This window comes from Cariama cristata, unplaced genomic scaffold (genome assembly GCF_000690535.1).
Source record: "Cariama cristata isolate BGI_N322 unplaced genomic scaffold, ASM69053v1 scaffold641, whole genome shotgun sequence".
Taxonomy (NCBI): Eukaryota; Metazoa; Chordata; class Aves; order Cariamiformes; family Cariamidae; genus Cariama; species Cariama cristata.
Genome location: NW_009599636.1, coordinates 22,702 through 35,195, shown reverse-complemented (window position 1 = coordinate 35,195; position 12,494 = coordinate 22,702). Strand labels below are relative to the sequence as shown.

The window sequence follows — 12,494 nt, the reverse complement described above, 5'->3', positions numbered from 1 at the left end:
TGAATTCAGTCCATCAACGGAAACAAATATATAGAGAGATCTTGACTTCTGAAGAAACTTTGCTTAGCCTAGAACAACTCTTTAAACCCAAACCAGGACACAATAATGTCATGTCAGCTTCTCTCACAAAAGTTTGATGAAAAGAAATGAGACAAAAGTCAGTACGATAAACCTGGTGAAATCACTAGTCATGACTGACGGCACAATATTGAGCAAGAGACAAGTCAAACATCTAGAAATAACTTTATGATGCCACTTTGTCAAACAGTACCTTCAACAGAAGTCCCAGGAATAATGAAGTACTACAGCAGACCACCACATAAAGAGCAGAGATTATGTACATCTTGATATTGTATCAATAGGAGTATGGGTTCCTAACCGAAAAAAAGTGAAACAGCTGAATGTATGCTTACTATGCTCTGCGACACCCCAAGTCTGCAGCGATGATCCAGGCTCACAGCCTGACCAGCTGCCCCTCCAGGAGAAGCAGTAGAGGACTTTCATGCGTGAACAAGATTGGCTCTGAGAAGGGATGAATGTCTGGTGCCTGGTAACTTCAAAATGAAAGATAGTTGCCCTGCAACTACAGAATGTGTCCTGGCAGAATTTTTAATGAAGATAACTGAATGCATATAGCTGCTCAAGTTAGGAGTGAAGCAGTTATGGAAAACCCTAAAGTAGTACGGTTCAGGTATATTTTAAAAAAAACCTAATAATGTAGAAGGAAGAAATGCTAAGCAAGAAGTTAATCCAGCCTTCCTTGATGGAAGTAGCTCCTTTGGAGAAAACAGGAGATCAGAAATTAAGAACTGATCTTTGATAAGGTATTGAAAATGTTGAGAAACAACAAGACTAGAGAATAGACCAAGGCTAAACAAACAAATCTAAATTCTAGTCAGGTGACACCAAGAAGAGATCAACAAATTATTCTAGGAATGAAAAGGGAACAAGAAAGGCGAATCAAGGAAGACCCTCAGAAATACAGAGGTCATTGATGACAACCATAAACTACAGAAAGAAAACGGGGAGTGAGGTGGGGGATGTCAGCCCATGGCACAGTGGAAGGTCAGGCTCCAAGTGCTGCATGAAATGGTACAAGAATACGGAAAAAATAATTCTGCTAATAAAGCAGGTGAAGTAATAGCATCATTAAAATCAGAGACAGGATTTGCAATTACAGGGCCAAAGAACAGAAAAGCTCCAGCACCAATCTCTGCAGTTCAAAGGTGGCAGGAAAAGCTGCAGAAGCCACAATGAATTTGATCTCTACAGAAATATCTACTTACCATGTTTCTCAGTGTCTAATATCTCAGAAAAATGAACTGAGTGGGTGCAAACTATAGAATAATTTATTTGGTACTGTTGAAGATTGTTCTAATAGTGAGGACAATGAAGAAAGCACTGCTGGATTTTAAGAGAAGTCCTAAGATAAGGTATGCAGATTGCCTCATTTAAGAAACCTCAGGTCTTGATCAATAGACTGCCAAAACCAAAACAAAAACACCAAACTACAGGCTCACAATTACTCTTTCTAAAACAAAATCAATAGCCATAACAAAAGAAGAATAAAAGATTCAAGTATTCTGGTGAAAGAAGAGCTTGACAGGTTAAATAATTTTAGATCAAGGCAAGGCTACGAATTACGAAAGCTCATGTGAACAAGCTATTCAAAAAAGATTAATGCACGGAGAGGACTGTCATGATAAATTTATCAAGAAACAGGAACCAAAGGAAAGATCAAAAAAACTTTTGCAGGCAACTCTATAGACAAAGACAACTGGTATCTGAACAACAGACATTTAGAGATAGGAAATAACCTAAACAGTTTCACAGAGAAATACTTGAAATCCATGAATAGCAAAGAAACCCCTCAAAAATAAAGTACCTGAAGACTGACATAACAGGAGACATAAATACAGCAGGAGAAAGAACTTCTACAGATAAAAACACTTAGCTGAAAAAGATGATGTCTAGAGACAACAAGGATGCATGGCAGAAAGGACAAACACTAAAAAGAGTCTAACTAGCAAATTATTTGACAAAACCATAGTGCCCTCAAAGGCATTGGGAGAAAAACAGCTAAGGTGTGGATTATCACACCACTGACCCTTGAATCACAGACAGTTGCTAGCAATTAAGTTCATCATATCGGAGATAGTTTTTTAAAGGTCTCTCCATAACAAAGCCTTTCTTGCCTTTATTTTTAATGAGTTCAATTAAGAACAGTCACAAAAGAGCAGACTGACAGTGAGTATGATTTCAGAAGCTATTAGAGAAGGAAGAGTAACACCTTTACAGAAACCTATACATTATCTAGAGACGTTTCCCCATGCTCCCCCTGAAAAACAGGGGTTTATATATGCAAATAAGTAGGAGTTGCAGGGGTTTTTTTAATTATTAATATTTTTATTTCTAGTGTCCTTATGTGAATGATAAGACATATCCTATGCTTTTAAGAATGTTACCAAGAACTAACCTCACTGAAATCAACCATCATCACAAGTTTCATAACTTAATTTTCCCTTATTAAAAGTAGTTTTCCTTCATTTTGTTTCTTTTTCAATGTCATTAAATTTCCTCTTGAATTTCTACTATGAAAAAATAAACACTTAATCATACACACACTTCTGCCATGATGCTTCCTACTCTTATTGGTTTTGTGTCATCTTTCATTTGGGTAGGTGTAACAGTGCAAGTTCTTACTGTTTTCAAAATGCAATATTCAGCTGAGTTAAATCTGAACAATGCCCGTGTGGAGACCCTTCACTGTTACACTAACTGAAGCTGAAACATCTTATTGAATCCTGCACTAGAAAATGCAGTGAGTTAAGAATACAGGCTGTGTATGTCACTATCACTTTCCTGACAGTTTGGGATTCAGTGAGCAACCTATGCAAAAACTTGTCAAACAAAATTACAAAAGGGATTGCTGGTGCTGACATGCAGAACATAAATAAGGAAAAATACACATTTGAGTGAAAGTAATAACAAATAAGAAAGCTAATCTGAAACAAGTTCATCCAACTTTCTTGTTACGGGGTGTTGATGCATCATCAATATGCTCTCACTTTCCACTTCTGTATCATGTAGAATCAGCCACCAACAGATCGTCTACTACAAACCCAAGTGATTTTAGAAATTTGGCACTGAAGTTCCCTTTCACGGAATTCATGCTTCTCTGGAGATTAACTATATTGCCTTCCACATTTTCAAAACCAAAGGTCAAGATTTGAATGCATACTGCAAAGAGCTTTAATCTTTCATGATTTACAGTAAGTTTATATTATTTTTTGAAATAACACATACAGCACATTAACATGAAAACAACTTTGTCCATTAACCAAATGCACAAAGGATACTTTCTTTGCTAATTACAAGACTTAACAATTTAAGTTGCAAACTGGTAAACTGATAAAATCTAATCTTTTTCATTTATAATGACATGGAATGTTGCACCTAAGATAATGCCTAATTAAGAAAATCTTAACTTGGTGAACGGCCACAGGATTTAAACACTTCTGTGCTGTGTGTTTAAGAATGAAGAAGATTAGCTACCACAGCCATCTTAAACAAGATATCACAGCAAGAAGGGAGATTTCCACCACATGTAAATGAGGTAGCTGGTAATGGACACCTGAGGTTTCACCAATTTGGATTTTTTTCCTGCATCTGCCCATCTGAGAAAAGGATCCATAATCATCCCCCTGCCCTTTTCTGACTGGGTTCAATAAGGGATCTCTCATTGTACTAAACATTAACTCCATTCCAGAAAATACACACTAGTTCAGGGTTTTTTTTCTGAATAGTAATATTAAATTGTTACTAAAGCAGAAAATTCAGGCACAAGCGCTACAAGATCTAATTCTGTCCCCTCTCCTATAGCTACAGGAGAGGATTCATTACCCTCCAATGAGCACAAATAAGCTTTAACTAGCTCACTGACCCACACAATTAGGGACAGGGATAGTATTCATCAAAATAGGCTGTTTGATTTTATTCAGTATTAGGTATTATAAACTTTAAACACAAAAGCTTAAGAAAAACTGCATTTTTAAACAGAAACAGTGGTTTTACTATCATTCAACTAGCAGATTAGAATCTCTTCACCTAGGCTGTAACTTCATTATTAGATATCAATGAAGAATTTAAGAAAAAGCAGGTCTAAGATTCTCCCGCTGTGGGCTTTCACCCAGGATTAGAATAATCAATTCAGCCACAGACAAACTGTACAGCTATCTGCTCTGGATGTGGCAAGAAGTTGTCTGATATTAACTCATAACTTGGTATACTGCTTTCATACGAGTTGCTGGAGAGAACACAGCATTCTAAAAAGTACGATAAATTAACAGGATAGGCAAGGATTTGAGATCAGGCTCAAGGAATTACAGCCAGCAATTCCTGGCATGCACACCACAAAAATAAGGGAGACGGACTAACTGCTGCCCAAGAGGGAACAGATTGTGGATCAGAAGCAAAACTTCTTCCTCTCCTAAGTGTAAAGAAGTTACTATGTTGATACCCTACTGACCTTTCCAACACTTTCAGTTCACATATGAAACAACACAGATTTAGTCTGATTAGATTTCTACTGATTCATTTTAAAAGAATTATTTCAGTCATGAGCAATTGCAAGTCCTCTCCTGCCATACCCCTAAGAAGAATTACATTTAACCAAATTCTGGAAGAGAAATTGTACCCTAACTCTCCAAGACCATGTGAGAGGTATACAAGTCATTTAAGATCAGAGTGAACCATCAACATCATTTTGTCTTGGCATTTGTTTGGGTTTTGTTGGAAAGGAAATAGATGGCGCACCAGCAGTCTCTCAAAGGCAAACCTCTTCTGGTTGCATACCCAGAAAGTGAAGCGCTCAGTATCACAAATTACTTCAATCACTTCTGTTCTCATCTCCCAAATTTATGTAGTTACTGTTCAAAAAAAAAGAAAGTAAATGATGACAAAGTCTACAAATTTGTTTTTCCTAATCTAACATTGAAAATATTTATAATAGTTCTGAATCTGGACCTTTGCTTTCAGTCCAAGTACTAATACAGATCAGTCCAAGGGTTCACAGAGATTATTTTTTTTTTCCTACTTCAAAGTGGACAAATGTGGATGGTAAGAGTTTAGAATGACATAGAAGGTAGAACGTTTATTATCTTAAATGTCTAAACTCTCATGTTTTTAGTAACAGCTGACAGAAACTGTACAAACTGCAGTTTTGCTAAAATCCCCTTTCCTATTTACCTGCCATTGACAAGAAATGCATTTTGATCTAAGCCAATTTATGAAAACTGCAGATGCTTTTCTCATAGAAAAAGTATTTTTCAAGGAAAATTTATCACCCACGTCACTTACTTTCACTGGTTAAGTGCTCTTAAGTACCCTCCACTGAAGTATCTGTGCTCTTAGTTTTCTTCCAATTCCAAGGTACAGAAAGTTCTTTATTCATGAAGATCAGATCAAGATTTTTTTTCCCCTTGCTCTTAAAGGAAACATGCAACACTGAGTAAAAAAATGTGCTGTTATTTCTAACCTAACTGCATCTCCAAGGAGCTGGTACATGCACATAGTTTGTTCCACTCAGCCACAGACCTAGCTTCTCTGTTACCCTTTAGGGATGGCAGAGACACACACATAGTCCAGTAAGAAATAAAACGCTGTTCAGGTGAAATCTTCAAAGTCAGGCAAATTTTGCACAAGACATGCGATTCCAGAACTGTACTATCTGGCTACTTTTACGCAGTTCTTAGTAGTTATGGCAAAAAAGCAGAGAAAACTTCAACCCAAATTAATGTTGGAGCAAAATTCTTAACTATTCACCATTGTTTATACATAAATAAGCGATTTTGATAGCTAAATAGTAGCTAAATATTATACCATACCAGAAATTAAGTTCTCACAACCATGACATACCTCTTTGATAATGTGCCTTGCAGAGATCTCACTTTAATTGCAAGAACACATCCATCCAGGTCCTCTCCTCTCTCCCACAAGCTGTGCTCAGGGAATGTCCTGGATAATCATTTCTTGGCCACAACTTTACCTACTGCATATCATCCAAAAACTGTAATGGATACAGAATTACTTATTTCTATGTGGTCTTCTCTCAGTGTACTCATTTATAGCATCTTGGCACATTATAAAGAGTAATACTCTAAACCTACTGAAGAAAAATTCTTTATTAGCCCTTGGGGAAAATGGCAAAGCATAGAGATATTCTTGAGACCATATAATGAGGCTGCAACAGAAGGAGAATTAGACACCAGCATCTCCTGGCTCACAACTCACTTAACTCCTCCAAGCCACATTACATTAAATACCACAGTAGTTATTCATCCAGGCATCCTATAATTTCAGTGGCAGTTAAATAGACAGTTCTTCTAGTTATCAATTTGGAAACCTAAAGCTAGCTACATACATTCAAGATGTAAATAAACCTTAAAAAGACAATCTAGTCAGCTAAAAATTGGAACAATTTCTCAAGTGAAGTTCATTCTCTACATCTGATGTATTGACTTCAATAAACTGCATTGGTCAAGCACAACTCAAGGGCTTGACATGGTCATTCTTGCGAGGTTCTGCGCAATGCTATGCAGCAGGTTAGAGGATACAGTTCACAGCTTTCCTCCTCTGGTCTGAAGTCTCCTGCTCGCGTAGGAATCATCTTCACTTTTTGCAATCCCCTGACAAAGGAGTTATGTAACTTCCAAGTTGTACAAGACCCGAGGGAGCATTTCTTTCACCACAATCCTATCCCGTTGCCTGGTCAAGTTTGATTCTGTACATGGATGGAGAGAGGTCAGTAGAAGGAATGAAAGTGAATATGTACTGCCTACCACATGGATACAATCACACCATATACAAAGGGACAGGTAATTGCATAGTCATCGCATTCTGACATTTAGCCTTCAAATACTTGATTTCACAGACAAAAACAGTATTACTACAAAGGTCTTAAATGAAGTTCTGAAAAGAAAAACAGTGAAGATAAATTTTATTAATGAAACTCCAATGCTCCTCAGCATGATGTTCTCTGTAGCGCTCTGCTCTTCTGACCCGAATGAGTAGTCCCCCTTCTGCTCGTTCATTCAGGTAATCATGTAGCTCAGACTTTACCAGACCGCAGAAGCCCTTGGGTTTAGATCCTACCGCTGTGGCATGGCAGAGGGATTGTTGCAGTTTCATTAATAAAATTACATATAAAGCTCCAAGTCAATTATTATCAAAGGCAAAGGTAAGTGGAAGAAGAGGAAGAAAAACAGATGGATTCACTTGGGGGAAAAAAAAGACAAGAAGAGGTGAAATAAATCATTTAGTGAACAGTCTTTAAATGGATATATAGAACTGATAAATCCATATGAAGAAACTCAGTGTCACTGTTGTGCTTCAGACCTTTTAGAACTTCGTCTATCTGTTCTCCCAATAAAAGCTTTACGAAAGCTTTAACTAAGTAGTACTAAACAGTGACTGGAAAAAGGATCATTTGGGGAGTACTTTTAAGCTACTATCATTATACTTTTTACTAAAATACATGCAAGTTTATTTTTCAAGATGAATTTCGGACAATTGCCCAAAATTTTGTAAATTTTTTAAATCCATGTTTTGTAAGAGCTATTCCAACCCTTCACCCTTCTTATGATCTAACTGGCGTTTAAGTATCAAAGACAGATTTGCATTTCAAAAGCCGATTAAAAAAAACATACTGTAGTAAGACACTGATTAAAAAGTGTTGAGGCTTTACATAAATTAGGCAGTTCCTTTGACTCGCCCTAGTTCAAATCCATCATAATAGAGGCAAAAACCTATAACATCATATGGACTATATGACCAACATACCACCTCCCTCCACTACCCTGATGTTTGTGGTCATATTCTGGTTTCAGAGAAAGCAAGCAAAACCACTTTTAAAAATAAGTTATTTCACAAATCAAGTTTAGAGCATAACAACACACTTAAGTTTGCACATCAAGAGGAAGCAAAGAAGAAACAAACACTGGCAACAACAATCTCAACCTTCTTTTGCTAGAAGGACCCAAAATGTGGAAGCACACACCTAACAGGAAAGAGAGATACATGTATCCTGAAACTACCGATCATTAAAAAAAACTAACAAGTTTCTTGCTGTTTACAATTTCTAAAAATAAATAAATAAATAAATAAAAGATTTACTACTAGAAGTCTGGTAGAACAGTAAACAACTTCCTATCAAGGCGCAGTAGCATACAATTTCAAGTTACAGAACTAATGGTGCTGATTTAAAGTATTCTTCATAATGTAATACTTGATCATAACTTCTGACTTTTTTTTTTAAAAAAATCCCATGAGAAACTAGATTGAAGATGAAAAAGATCAATTTCTATTGGAGTCTCAATTGCCACAGAAACTGATTCTCACACCTCAAAAAACCTGAAGAGTAAAGCCTTCTCATCTATTATCACGTATGGAAAAAGTTCTTTAAAAGCACATTGTCAAAGGCACTACAAATTTGCCAATCCACACCATCATCAATTTTCCCCTGCCATGACACATTTATAGCACTGTGTCAAAAACATAAATTGAAGCAAGAAACCAAGAAAGTAGGTCTCTAACGTAAAGCAGTCACTGTCTGAACAGTCCACACTCAGGTATCAAGAGTGTGTGTTTTGGTTTGATTTTTTCATACAACGGTTGACTAAGCCTCTCTGCCACCTTGCAACACCTTGCATTATCAGTATCTGTCACCCTATGACAATAAAAGAGCTTCAGTTTCTGACGTTCAAAAATCTTAGAATTGTCAAACTATAATATATATAAAGGCCTTTAAATAATTTGAGAAATTTATCAAAACTTAGCAGCCTGTTAGGTCTTTATGCAAGACTCACTGCAGGTATATTGCTCAGCATTACCTATCAGTTGCAAGGGAAAACAGTGCAGTTAGAAGACTAAAAACTCAAAACCTGTATTCATTCGTATGTATGATGGAACAAGGCATGTTTTTACTGGATTTGTTTTTACTGGATTTTCTTTGCCCTGGCCTACATTACTCACCACAATTTGTCATTTTCAGGCAATTAAGCTATTTAATGAATGAGAAGCAGTTAAAACATGCAAGCCACACTTCATAATATTCTCTTTTAAAGAGATCAGGTGCATCGCAGTACAACATTCACACACGCCATATGAATTCAACATACCACCGCTCAATTAAGAAGGGAATTAGCTGCCCCCCACTGTTATCTTGAGGCTGAGGAGAGACCTTACTGTGCTAACTATCCCACACTTACCGCAGCCCGAAAGCTTCCAATTAAAAGAAAGAGGGGAGGGGGAAGAAATATTAAAAACCACTGATAAAACTGAGGGATTCAAACAAGGTCAAGAAAAGCAGTATCCTTAAACCAGAATTTAAATGTTCCATCTCTTATTCCAAAGCCTTCAGCAACCAAAGCTACCCTTCCCCCCAACTCAAGGATTAAACTCCGCATAGTCTTGCACAGCTCTTGTCAAATGTGGGTGTGTGAAAACCTATTTACTAACTCAGTTAAGTGTCAAATTTTTTTTGGAGCAGCAGAACAACTTATGCACACTGCAGCCAGAGGATGCTCCTGTGCAGGTTTCTAACTTAACAGGATGGCATAAGGCAACGCAGAATATGTGTCAAGAGCATTTTCTCTAGTTCTGAACAAAAAAAAAATTCTATTTTTATCGCATGGAATTGATCAATGATCTTCTAATACAGCTGTTAGGCCAACACAAGACAAAGGGACAACTATTTGTACAGTAAACATTCATATTGGTTTGGGTTAGTCTATATCTGTTCTGTTTTCTAGAGAAGATTTTTTGAAAACAAAACTCACCAGAACGGCGTTTTTGGTTGTGGGTTTTTGTTTTGAGTTTTTTTGGTTTTGTTTTTAATACTAAAAGGCTTTTAAAGATTCCATTGTTTTAAAAACTATCAATTAAAATAGTATCTTCTACATTGATACAGGAAAATTGAACTGGAAATTTCGAAGACATTTTGGATTACCTTCATTTTTAACCCCATTAACCCTACCTAATGATCGTATAGACCAGAATGATAACAGAAGCATGGCGCCGAATGATCTCATGTGGAAAGCAGCAGAATTAATCACGACAGCAGCAATGTAGGAAGGTGGTAATTGCCTGAGATAAGCGTGTGAGAATTGCTTTTATTGTCCTCATTGCCAAGAAACTTAGAAATTTATTTCTCAGAGACTCTGAAAGTCACTCCTTTAAGGTATAAAACCCCAATTTTTTTTATTTCTGACACTTCTGATGTTTCACAATAATGCTACAAGCTAACTTTATCGAAACAACATCAGAATATAAATGACAGTAAGCAGCAGCTCTGGGAGATGCTGTAGCACTAGTCAGGAAGAATTCATTACCTCAAGACATTTATTAAGCAAAGAAAAAAAAACTGTTTGAAAAATGCTGGTAAACATCATTAGAGAAACAAAAGAAAATCGCTTCATAGACTTTCTTCCTAGTTGCATTGCCTTGGTTTACCTTTTTTTTTTCTTGGTTGGTTTTTGAAGTCTCACTCCTGCTAAGTAGTTATAAGTCTCTTCTAGCTATACTGTTTACAAGACACACACAGACTGACACTCCCAAGCCCTGAGATACAAGCAAACGACATTCTGAAAACAGATCACTTTCCCCAGTCATATTCTTTCTTTTTACATTCAAAATTCACTTACTGCTTTCTATCCCCTAAATAAAAAAGCTATTACCAAGTCATGTCTAAAGGTTACTCAAAACACCAAAAGGTGAGGTTATGACTTGGGTTCCTTAATACTTGTCAGGAAAGTTTTAAGCATTTGGTTGGTTGTTACTTTTCAAACTTCCTTGTTCACATCTGATACTCAAGAAACAGAAAAACACAAAATCACAGCACTCCTGCTTTCTCTACCAGTGTTCCAGTTCTTTAGGGATTTTACACATCACTAGCTTTTAGGAGCTTCCCAAATGTTTCATGACAGAGGGCAGATAAATCTCAACATACAAGCAGGCAGAGAATGTTATTTTTAAGGATATTTATACATAAAGAAATTAGAACCCAGCTCTTTTTTTCCCCTTCTAAGCTGTGGTAAATCTTCATTGTGATTACATGCACCTGACACTTTTTTTTTTAATCCATTCATTTCAGTTTTCCTGATCTTCAGCATTTCCTGAGAAATACCCACACATTAAGCCGCTTACATGAACAGAATATATGACAACTTTCAGCTAGTAAAATGAGAGATACCGTCCCAGTTTCACTGATAACTGATGAAACGATCTTTTTCTTTTCTTGGAAACCGCCTTCACCTTTTTGCAAGAGCAGAGTATACATCTACATTATCATGCTGTTAGTTAACAACAAAAAAAGGGACTTACCTGCTACCGTGAGCTTTGCTGTTCTGCTGACAATGGTCCCCAGGCTTTCCACAGTTGCCACACATTGATAATATCCTTCATCAGGTTTATTATGCTTGGAATGCACCACACTATTTATTAATAAAGACCCATCTGGTAGCAACTGGCGACGGTCATCTGACACCAAGTTTAGAAAAGTCCCATCTTTTTTCCATTCAATTTTTGGAGAGGTTTCACAATAAGCCGAACAGTTCATTATAACAGAAGCTCCGCGAACTGACAGAACGTCCATTGGCTCAACCAGAAAATAAAAAGGAGTGAAAGTTCTCACAAGGGACCCTGTAAAACACAAATCACACCACACAATTTTGCAGTTAGCCTTCTACTTTTTTTAACCATAAAATGCATCCTCATTTCAAAATATTGTGGTGTGCACAAGAGCTATCACTACTTGCAATATCATCTCCTTGAACATACTAGAAATAACTTGGTCTATATGATGGTATTTTCTGCTTTAACTATTTACACCAACGGACTCTTCAATTCAAAAAACTTTTCATGCCTAAAACTTCTTTGTCGGCTCATATGGCAATCCATATGGTTAATAGTCCTGAGCAATCCATTATAGACAGAATTCTGCCTCACCAGAACTTTTGCAAACTAATATAAACGTCGTAATTGAACACATATAAGAAAAGAGATGTACTCTTAAGGATCTTTTCTTGGCCTTTTGTGGTATGGGTGCCATACCACAGCAGTGCAGTAATTTGTTTTGTATAACAAAGATTAAGAAACATTAGGAATAATTCAGCCCTCCGGAAAAAGAGCCTCCGATTCTGAGCTTAACACATTTTGCAAGTGCCATAAAACATTTTTTTACTTCCATTCTAGTTCAGGATAAACATGATTACTTTTCCATTTTAAGTATTCCCAAAAGAGTTCTATAATTAATATCTACTTTGCATTAAGAAGTGAATTTTAATTACTGTATTTCTGGTGTATTTGGTCAAGCAGAAAGATTGTGCATCAGTATCACTTTGACTTGTCTTAACTTAATCATCCACAGAAAATGGAAAGAAGAAAAATTTTTCCAGGGGAGAACAGTTTTCCAAATCAGCATAATGTTGAGTTGAGAG

General features: G+C 36.6%; 1 protein-coding gene across 2 annotated transcripts in view; it reads right to left on the bottom strand.

The window, feature by feature from the left end:
- Window positions 1–11,695, bottom strand: part of NEO1 (neogenin 1) — a 146,853-nt gene extending 135,158 nt beyond the window's left edge. For both annotated transcript variants that reach the window (XM_009709741.1, XM_009709742.1), the window contains exon 1: window positions 11,380–11,695. In XM_009709741.1, the coding sequence (XP_009708043.1) occupies window positions 11,380–11,650 (271 nt within the window). In that variant the 5' untranslated portion in view covers window positions 11,651–11,695. The remainder of the gene's footprint in view (window positions 1–11,379) is intronic.
- Between the last annotated feature and the right edge of the window lie 799 nt (window positions 11,696–12,494).